We start from the raw sequence: 10,836 nt of genomic DNA on the forward strand, positions 1-10,836 counted from the left end.
AGTTTCTGCTTATTATACTGTCCTTAATCTGTAGATCTTGTTTACTAACAAGCATATACAAAATTCAAGTAATGCCAGGTTTGAACTTTAAATTGAAGAGAAAGCACTCGCAGCAAACTAGTGCCCTTGAGCTAGTGAGATGTCTTTGGAAACAAGTTTTAAACATTGGTCATGATTATACCATGGAGCAGATCAGCCATCCGTCAGAACTACTGTTTGATGCAACAAAATTAGGCAACTTTGAGTTCATAGCAGAGCTTATCAGCTCTTATCCGGATTTAGTATGGGCAACTGATAGACAAAACCGAAGTATAATTCATGTCGCTGTTTTGAACCGTCATGCGAACATCTTCAACTTAATACACGACATTGGTCCAATCAAAGACATTCTTGCAACTTATGAAGATGATGAGGAGAACAACATATTGCATTTAGCTGCGCAGCTACCCCCTCTAGAAAGGCTCAACATTGTATCAGGAGCAGCTTTGCAAATGCAGCAAGAGTTATTGTGGTTCGAGGTACTTAATTCTTTCCGATTCTTTGTGATTGGCTCAACATTGTGCTTCGAATTTTTCCCCTACTTTTTTGTTTACTACTATCAAGTTAACATTGATGTTTGGTTCATGAATTCAGAATCATGATTCAGAATTATTCTCGGTTTACGTGTATTTTTTGTGAGAGAAAATACTGTAACGAATAATGAACTACGATTCAAATCATGATACAAATAGCCTGTGAATTACTATATATTAGCTCATTGTTACGGGGGCTGCTTTTCTTTTCTAATTTTAGTTCTTTTATGACTTAGGTTTCTTCGATTCGATGACGTTATTTATGTCCTGCAGGAGGTCAAAAAGATTGCGCAACCTCTTTATACGAAGGAGAAAAACAAGAAACGAAAAAAACCTAAAGAACTGTTTAGTATTCAGCACAAGAGGTTATTAAGAGAAGGAGAGTCATGGATGAAAAGCACAGCCAATTCATGTATGATCGTGTCGACCCTCATCGCTACTGTAGTGTTTGCAGCTGCATTTAGCTTACCAGGAGGTAACGATAACTCGGGAACTCCCAACAATCTTCAGTACACCTCGTTTCTGATCTTTGTTTTGTCAGATGGGTTGGCAATGTTTTCCTCTGTTGTTGCAATACTCATGTTCCTTTCTATCCTCACGTCGCGCTACGCCGAAAACGACTTCCTCAAATCGCTGCCATTGAAGCTGATGATCGGACTGGCATCACTCTTTTTCTCCATGATAACCATGATGATTGCTTTCAGCTTCACTTTCGTTATTGCTTATCATCACTACGCGTTAAAATGGGTCCCTTTCTTAATTTCTATTTTCGCATTTCTTCCCATTGTTGTGTTTGCTGTTCTGCAGTTTCCACTTCTGTTTGACACTTTCAGTTCAACATACTGGTCTAGAGCTCTTTTCCAGCCAAATAGACATATGTTATACTAGGAAATTAAGTTCAATGTTGTATTCAACATTCTATCTGCATAATAATGTATATATTCTTAAAAATTAGACTTCTATGGACACATTTTACTTCTGTTTTGATTAGTAGTTTTTTATTTTTATTTTTATTTTTTATTTTTTTTGTAACTTTGCTACATATTACAATCATAATCCAGAAGTTTTGGATTACTTCTAATATGTAGCAAAGTTACAAAAAATAAAAATAAAAATAAAAATAAAAACTTTTGCCACAAAATATTCTTTGCTAGTGGGGTTTTGGAGAAAATTAGAACAGTATAATGAAAAGACTTTTTAGTACAAATGCCCCGGAGTTTTCGGGGTGATAATCTTGGGGAGGTCAGAAGGGTTGTCTTCGTAATTTTTATGGAGATTTTGTCATTTTGATACCAAATAAAGTAACATGTATATGGCTATTAAAATTGTCCTCATATACAAGGGTGGAGAAAAGTCAAAGTATATGGTTTGACATAGTTTTACACGTATCTATGGTTTATGTCATTTTACATAATTGCAAATCATTCATAATTCTTTTATTGGAAATAAATCAATTATGCAAATCACTGTTACGATACTGTGTTCTATATTATCTTGAGAACTAGAGAGTCCAGAGATTTTCTTTCAATAATTGTCCAGACTCCAGAGATTTCGAATCACAATTTAACCTTTTTAATATATAATTTTTTAATATAAATTTATTTTTCAACTCTAACCGTGAAAAGAACGGCCCCAATATTTTACCCTTTTTTTCTCTCTGTTTTGTCCTTCGCTTTGGTGGAGAAATAACTAGCGGACCACATTCACCACATGTCGTTTTCGTCTAGCCGGTTCCGTCGCCTTTCTTCTATATGAACCATACATCCGCATACGCTTATCAGTCAAACAACTGAATTTCGACTTACAATTCTCTAATTTCCAAAGATCAACCCACAAAGACCAGTAATGGCGGAAGTGATCAACAAGCAAGTGTTACTAAGAGATTACGTGTCTGGTTCTGCAAAGGAATCGGACATGATTGTCACCTCTTCGACTACGAAGCTCAAGCTTCCAGAAGGTTCCAAAGGGGTTCTCGTTAAGAACCTTTACTTGTCCTGCGATCCTTACATGCGAGGCCGTATGAGGAAGTCCAACCTTAGCTCTTATGTCGATGCATTCAAGCCCGGTTCTGTGAGTCCTCACACTTCCACTTATTCTTTCATTTGGTAATATGAAAATTGAACCTCTCTCTCTCTCTCTCTCATCTGGGTGTTTGAGCATTTGGGTTATTTTTTAATTTTTTAATTTTTTTGTCTAAGAATTAAATAATGATAAAAGAAAGATTTATAAGTGTACATTTAATTGATAAATTCGTATCATTATTTAAATCATAATTCATAATTTATTATAATATTATTTTTATAAAAAATATATATAAATTAATGACTTGTTTAGTTCGTTGATTTGAGTTTTTAATTTGAGTTAAGATGTGATTTTATGTGAGAATTTTTTACTATAGTAAAAAAATTAGATGTAATTATTTTTGAGAATTTTTTATTGTAACAAAACTCAAATTCTAAATTCGAATCGGTAAAGTGAACGGGATGTAAGAATAATTTTAAATTATAATTTTAAATTTATGAATTAAACGTTTAATAAATTTAAAATATTGCATCAGAGAAAGCGGCGCAATGATGTTTGGCTACTCAATCTTTTCCATAAGAGCAAATGAATTTTTTTTTAAAATTTTTCCTCCTTTGTATATGGGAATTTTGGATTTATTAATGAAAAATGCTAACATCCCCTTTTAGTCACTCTTTTATTACTTTCTGTATTGGTTAGTTTTCTGCCCAATCTTCTGTTTGTCTACAGTCTACCACCAAATGACTTCGATTTAAAAACTTTGCAGCCTATCACCGGGTATGGAGTGGCTAAAGTGTTGGATTCTGGCGATCCAAACTTTAAGGAAGGCGATTTGATATGGGGAATAACAGGGTGGGAAGAGTACAGTGTTATCAATGCAACGCGCACACACTTTAAAATTCATCACACTGATGTTCCACTGTCTTATTACACTGGCATTCTTGGTAAGCTTCTGCATATCCGGACAATGGAGTCATAAAAATTTTGTTCAGATGATCATTTCATGGTGCTAAATGTTTTCTTTTTCCCGAAATAAAAGAAAAGAGATCCTAATTCTTGCCTTACTGATATAACATGTCATATTGGCTGTGTTGTTCTTGATATTTTGATTATACCGTCGGCGAGTTGCGGAATGGAAAATGTGCTCCATACTGAAGTTGATGTGGGACAGTAGAGAAGAAATAGAATAAAGAGAAAGAGAAAGAGAAGTAGAAGAGGACTTGGTGAAAGTTGAGATAGTATAGAGAGAAAAACACGAGTTGGAGAAAGAGTTTAGAATTTAGATAATGATGAAGTTAAGAACAAGAGAAAGAGAGACTGGAGGAATTTTCTATATCATTAATCGATTAATCAAGTCTTCATTCCAATGACAATCTTTAGACCTCTTTATGGAGAAGAAAACAACAAGAAATAGAAACTAAAATATAATGAAAACTATCCAACCACGAGTAAAGGGAAACTTATTTAAATAGTTTTAAGAAACTTATTAGAAACTCTAAGAAAGGCATCGGGAAATGAAACTTAAACAACTTACTATTTTCCAATGAAAATCTTCAGACCTCTTTGTGGAGAAGAAAACAACAAGAAAGACAAACTAAAAAAAATAATAATGAAAACTATCCAACCATGAGTAAAGGGAAACTTATTTAAGTAGTTTTAAGAAACTTGTTCAAAACTCTAAGAAAGGCATTAGGAAATGAAACTTAAACAACTTACTATTTTTATTTATGTTGATATTTCTCATAAGCTATTCTTGTTACTCATAAGAAACACTAAGTTTATTATGGACAATATTTCAGGTATACACAAGTTTGTGATTTGTCCTGTTTGATAAATTCATCGTATTTATAATTGTATGTAGGTATGCCTGGTATGACTGCTTATGTTGGTTTTTATGAGATTTGCTCTCCTAAGAAAGGAGAATACGTCTTCATCTCAGCAGCGGCCGGAGCGGTTGGTCAGCTTGTTGGGCAGTTTGCTAAGCTTGCAGGTTGCTATGTCGTAGGGAGTGCTGGCAGCAAAGAAAAGGTATCGTTGTATGGGAGTATTCAACTCTACAATCTTCAATAAATCCGACTCTCCACTCTGCAGCTGCTAATGAAATTTTTATTTTTCCATTACTTTACAAAAATGATTCAAGTTTAGTGAATCCTAAAAGCCCGTTTGTTTTGTGGGTTGAACTATAGTTTCTTTCCCTTTTTGCTACAGTGTTTTATTTCACAAAAAATTTCAATTTCCGTTCAAAGTTCGAACTTTCCATTTAAACCTATGAACCAAATGGGCCATGAATATTTTATTGTCAGCATGCACTTGTCTAATGCCACGCCCAAAATCAAATGGCTGGGAACATAAATGTTAAGAGTTTAGGTTTAGGAGTTACCGAGTCAATTAAGTGTACCAAATGCTGCCATGAATACATCTGTGTTTAATTTGACATTTGGTTCATAGATTCAGAATCATGATTCAAAAGCATTCTCGGTTTACGTGTGTTTTTTGTGAGAGAAAATACTGTAGCAAACCACGAACTATGATTTGAATCATGGCACGAATTCACCAACCAAACGCATAGTAAATGATTTGTGCTCATTTTGTTCCATTAGTTTTTAATTATTTTCTGCATTCTAAGTAATTAAAACGCATTTTGTTCCATAAGTAATTAAAACTTTGCATTCTAAGATTATAGGTATGTATATAGAGTTAAGAGGGGGAAGTAGCATCTTGAATCAACAGAAAAGCCTCTTATCATTGATCATTTTCTCACGGGCAGTTTGGTTTAAACAGTTTTTCTTTTTCATCTAGGTCACTCTTAAGCATTGTTTCAATTCATAGATTCACTTGTTCACTCTTGGTATCGAAGTCTCTGATGTACACTTTTGTAACCTCTTGAATCGTCTTCTTGTTCAAATTTTGGAGTTCTTTATTTCGTCATCGTTTTGACAATGCCAGGTCGATTTGCTAAAGAACAAGTTTGGATTTGACGAGGCTTTTAACTATAAAGAAGAGCCTGATTTGGATGCAGCTCTGAAAAGGTTAGTAACTAACCCGTGCCTGCTAATTTTGAAGACTGTTAAGTATAAAGCGTCGGGTGAAGTTCCCAGATTAAACACAACCAATCACTGTTTCTAGAAGATGCTTAACATTAGACTTTGGAGTGCTAACTTTGAATTAGTCCTTTGCTTTAATGGCTTGACGGCCCTTCATGTATTATAACAGAATGATACCATACCAAGTCTCCCAAATTTTATCTTTCAATTGACGTAATCACTAATTGTATATTTTAATTTCCGAGTCTTTAATTTATGATGCGTATTGTGCATTTGGCTAATTAAAAAAGGACAAATAAATTGTTAGCCACTTGATGGTTGAAGTTTAATGTAGCTGCCAAATAGAGAAAATGTTCATTGAATGTGAGTGTTTGTTTGTTATCTGTCACTACAAGGATTGAATCAATCGCCAATTCTTTTACTATTTTTAACAGGTACTTCCCAGAAGGCATTGATATTTACTTTGAGAATGTCGGGGGAAAGATGCTCGATGCTGTGATACAAAACATTCGGGACCATGCTCGGATTGCTCTTTGTGGAATGATCTCACAGTACAACCATGAGCAGACTGAAGGTGTTCATAATCTGATGACTCTTGTCTGGAAACGGGCCCGCATGGAAGGATTCTTGGTCTTTGAACATTATCACCTCTACCCAAAGTTTCTCGAATTTCTTCTGCCAAACATCAAAGAAGGTAAGATAGTGTATGTCGAAGATGTTGCCGAAGGATTGGAGAATGCTCCGGCAGCTCTGGTTGGGCTATTCGCGGGGCGCAATGTCGGGAAACAGGTAGTCGTTGTTTCTCACGAATGACTTGCCTTTGCATATGTCTTTGGTTGCTGCAGCTCAAGCACAAACTCACTGCAAATACACTCAATCTTTATCCATGTTCAACGGAAACTTTTACTTTCAAACTCCTATGTTTGCCAGTATATCGTAGGGCCCGTTAGACAAAGCTTTTGTTTTTGTTTTTAGCCTGTAGGAAAAGAGAAATAAAAACTGTGACTTTTCAATAAGTGTTTAGAACCAAGAATTTATTAGGTCAAAATGATTTTTAAATTTTCTAATAAGCAATAAAAGTGTTGTAATTAAGTTTATAATGTCTTAATTAAACTCTGGTATAAGTTTTAAAAACCACAATTTCTGACTTTAATTGAAAGTTTTTTTAAAAAGTCTACACACTTCTGACAGATCATCTAAACACTTCTAAAAGTAGCTTTTAGAGTTGAGAAGCTAAAAGCAGCGTTTAGCAAGCTCTCCCAAACAAGCCTCATATCTCATTAGAGTTCTATTTTTTATATCCTAGGTTTTTACTTAACGAGTGTACTGTAGTTGAAGAGCATTTGTGTGTGTGTGTGCGCTCATATATCTTTTGCACCATACAGATTGCACAACCAAATGTTTTCTATTTATATGGTTATTTGAGAAGAAACAATTGATAAAACGATTGTTCTTAGCAAAATAATAATAATAATAATAAAATAAATTTGACAAAACGTCTTTGCTTATATTTTTTATAGCTCTAACCATGACTCAAGAAGAAAATAATTTGTTTGTAACAAATGGAAAAATTAATCGATAAGCAAAAAAAAAAAAAAAAGGAAAAATTAATCATATTAGACCAATGAAAGGTAACACAACATGTAACGCATTCTCAAAAGGCGTGAAATAATCATATTTTGTTGAGGCCATGTTCGTGCTTGTTAGTTAGTTCCTGAATTCCACGAAAATAAGAATAAACATGAAATTCGTTGGTATCAACGATATTTTGAATTCATGAACAAATAATTGAGAGAATTCTCAAAAGAGGTTTATTAATGATCAAAAAGATTGAACGAGAGTGTCACAAGAAAACCTTAAACCTTAATTTTCAATACTAATCAAATAACAGAAGATTGTTAAATAATAAATAATAAAAGGGTTTTTGTGTGTGTGTGTGTGTGTGTGTGTGCAGATACCATTCTCAACTTTATGCCTTTGTCAACTTGGTTCCTTGATTTTTAATCTTGACAATTTATCTCTTAAACTTTGAAATTAATAACAGTGTTAGTCAAATTGGAATTGAAGATAAAATTTAGTGGTTTCTTTTACGTGAACAATTTACACTCCGTTTGGTAAGAGGGAAAGAACATAAATTTCTAGAGGTGATATAATTATAATTTAGTTGAAGAGTTGCACATAATTTTTTTTAGTAGGAGCAAAATATGAAAGCTATGTCTATTATCTATTACTGTTGTAAAAAAGGAGAGTTCCTTATAGGCGATATTACATTTTTTGTTTGAAAATAAAATTATCGCTTAGGAAAACACTAAATATTACTTTCAAAATAACTCTAAAAAAATAAAAATTACACTTGAATTAAACGCTTAACAATAATTATAAAATGTCACTATTTATTTTCATTATTAACTCCACATGCGAAGTACATTGCTTCACTAGTAATATATAAATGTATTTATAATTGTTATTTCTTATTCGAATGGTAATTACTTTTCTGAAAAAGATATAACTTATAGGAAAGAGGATTTGTTCTAGGTACACCCCACAATTTATCACACAAGAAAAATGAAAAATAAAAAGAAAAAAATTAATTGTGCTGAGGCAACATAACAGACATGAATGAGACACTATAATGGTGATCATCGTAGCTTTTCATGGATAAGACTTGAGAGGAATGGGATCAACAAGTAATGACATGACAAGCTCCTTTGTTTCACGATCTTGAATAGCATATCCATCTCCATATAGGTACATGCTTTGTGCCATCCTAACAATGTTCGTCGCAATTTCAGTGAATGTTTTTGAGAAAGGGGAGTCGGTAACTCTATCTTCATTTATTTTCTTCCACGTTTCACGAATCAGTAACTTTATATGTTGACGAGCTTTCTCTTCTGAAACACCAGCTTCGTGCATATAGCATTGAATTGATTTAGGAACGTCACCCCTTTTAATTTCATCCTAAATTAGAAGAAAAATAACAAATAATAAATATACTTTCTCATGATAAATTCCATGAAAATAATGGATAGAGAGGATGCGGTATTTTATCTTTTAAATAAATATAATTTCCTATGAGCTAGTTATTTTTTACGTACCGACGATGTTCCGAGATCATCTAAAAGTCGAAAAAGGATTCCTGAATGACGGATTATACTCGGATACTCTTCCAAGCAAGTCAATGCCTCTTTTGTTGTAGGATTTTCAGCAAAAACGTAGACATTGACCAGTATTACTGGTACTGACATTGAAATCCATGCATTATCAATGTACTCTTGGAATGTTGGTGTGTATCCACTATAATACCATTTTGCTTCGACTAAATAAGATTTACAAAGATCTGCCCACTAAAAAAATATGATATATATGGGATATAAAGTTAGCCAGAATTATTGAATAATTAAATATTACAAGAAATTATAAACTTGTAGCTAGATAAGAATTAATTAAGACGCATGACGTAAATATTTCGTTCAAAAATTAAGGAAATAACTTAATCGATGGAGCTAGAAAAAATAAAAATAAAAACAAATTACTTGTACGTACTGCTTTCTTAAGGTATTTAATATAGTGGATGTCATGTTCCTTGAGAAAATCTAATGCCGTATCATTTACGAAATTGTGGAAGGCAAGAAAACACATCCTCATGTAATCCGGCAGTTGATCCATAGCGCTTGTATCCCATCTAATATAAATAAAATTAATAAAGATCAATATGTGATGACCTTAATTCAAAAGGCAATATTATTGAAAATGATCATGAAATCATTGAATTAATATTAATATTACTACCAAAATTATTAATTACCTCTCAACCGCATCTGTAAAGAGCTCTAATTCATCAAGTGTACCATAAACATCATATATGTCGTCGATTAGTGTTATGAAGGCATTTACTTTGGTGCCTAATCTTCTGTAGCTGCTAAATTGAGGCTCAAATGCAAATCCCACAGTAAATAGGAGATTCTCCATCAACCTATCTCTTGCAAACTCAAACTTTCCTAGGCCCGTCTTTCTCCACCACCTTTAATTACACATGATATACGACAAATTAGAATCAACATCGATTGTACGTAAAAAATAAATTACGCATATTGGAATAAATATATTAATTACTTTCATCGTACACAAATTAAGCGCACAAGAGAAGAAAATTTACTATTTTTGATTTATAATCTTGTAGATATATTGAGTTAATATATGTAACAATTACCTGGAGGCGTGTTTCAGATCTTCTTGGTGCGTAGATTGGACAATGTTGAAATCTAGTTTAGCAAGTTCAAGCAAAGAAGGGTTCATGTCTTGTCTCCTCTCGTACATATCGATGAACCACCTACTCTCCAACCTTGGTGTTCTCCAATGTAGTGGTACCTCCAATGCATGGCTCACTAGAAGACGAGACAAATTAATGTCATCATTTTGGTGTTCCTTGGAATTCTTCGTCATCATTATGTATTCCTCTAGGCATTTGGTCGTCAAGTCTCGAGCTTCCTCCAAAAAACTCTCACCTTCAACCATATGAAATGAAGCTTCATATTGTGACGACCCTCCTATGAGGCCGCCACTGTAACTTAAACTTTAACTTGTACTTACTGGGGTTTCTTAAAATTTGCGGAACATTTTTTTTTTTTTAATATAAGAAAGAATACTTTCATAATTTGTAACAATAATTTCAAATAAGTGAATCACTAAATTTCTTAAAGCTTTTCTTAATTTCAGTTAAGATAAAACGTTCTAAAAATATCTTTCAAACAGAGCAGCATTTGAACTCTTATTTCAAATGCTCTTTAAAAGTCTTTCTAAAACTAGCCAATTCAATCGGGCCATTTAATTTTGACTTTAAAACGGATTTCGTGAGAAATCTTAAATTCAAGTACATCTTAAAGCCCTTTTAAAATCAATCATTTAAATCGTCATGTTTAAAATTTATTTATTTGTTGCATGCTCTGTTGCAACGTTCTAAAACTTAAATACTCAAAACGAGGGTTGTTAGCTACAACCTCGGTTTCTTTAACATACATATGTACCTATACTTTTTAAACATACATGCTTGAAACCTTTAAATCATATATACATATACATGATTTTTCTTAAACTTACTGCGGAAGATAACTGCGTGAGCGGTATCCATTCCCATCTCCACCATTCATCCGCCGCTTGCCATTGCCCTTCAAGAATTGCTGATAGGTTTCTTACCTACA

At 33.3% G+C, this 10,836-nt stretch overlaps 3 protein-coding genes across 4 annotated transcripts in view; 2 read left to right on the forward strand and 1 right to left on the reverse strand.

The window, feature by feature from the left end:
- LOC21401473 (ankyrin repeat-containing protein NPR4) overlaps positions 1-1,534 on the forward strand; it is a 5,561-nt gene extending 4,027 nt beyond the window's left edge. The window contains exons 5-6 of the mRNA XM_024174380.1: positions 70-518; positions 846-1,534. Coding sequence (XP_024030148.1) covers positions 70-518; positions 846-1,460 — 1,064 coding nt within the window. The 3' untranslated portion in view covers positions 1,461-1,534. The remainder of the gene's footprint in view (positions 1-69; positions 519-845) is intronic.
- Positions 1,535-2,144: 610 nt separating this feature from the next.
- LOC21401474 (2-alkenal reductase (NADP(+)-dependent)) lies at positions 2,145-6,701 on the forward strand. The gene is made up of 5 exons (XM_024174403.1): positions 2,145-2,642; positions 3,361-3,538; positions 4,456-4,622; positions 5,541-5,623; positions 6,073-6,701. Exons 1-5 carry the CDS (start codon positions 2,418-2,420, stop codon positions 6,449-6,451), a joined length of 1,032 nt encoding a protein of 343 aa, XP_024030171.1. The 5' UTR covers positions 2,145-2,417; the 3' UTR covers positions 6,452-6,701.
- A 1,442-nt stretch (positions 6,702-8,143) lies between these two features.
- LOC21401475 (terpene synthase 10) lies at positions 8,144-10,746 on the reverse strand. 2 transcript variants are annotated; one of them, XM_024174364.1, is made up of 6 exons: positions 10,736-10,746; positions 9,849-10,023; positions 9,444-9,659; positions 9,182-9,320; positions 8,734-8,982; positions 8,144-8,596 (listed from the first exon to the last, which is right to left on the reverse strand). In XM_024174364.1, coding segments are annotated over exons 1-6 (1,086 nt in total). In that variant the 5' UTR covers positions 10,737-10,746; the 3' UTR covers positions 8,144-8,290. The 2 variants fall into 2 exon arrangements, with proteins under 2 accessions (XP_024030132.1, XP_010109849.1); XM_010111547.2 differs by lacking the exon at positions 10,736-10,746 and having other exon boundaries at positions 9,849-10,156.
- Positions 10,747-10,836: the final 90 nt, after the last annotated feature.

This window comes from Morus notabilis, unplaced genomic scaffold, assembly GCF_000414095.1.
Source record: "Morus notabilis unplaced genomic scaffold, ASM41409v2 Scaffold96, whole genome shotgun sequence".
Classification (NCBI taxonomy): Eukaryota; Viridiplantae; Streptophyta; class Magnoliopsida; order Rosales; family Moraceae; genus Morus; species Morus notabilis.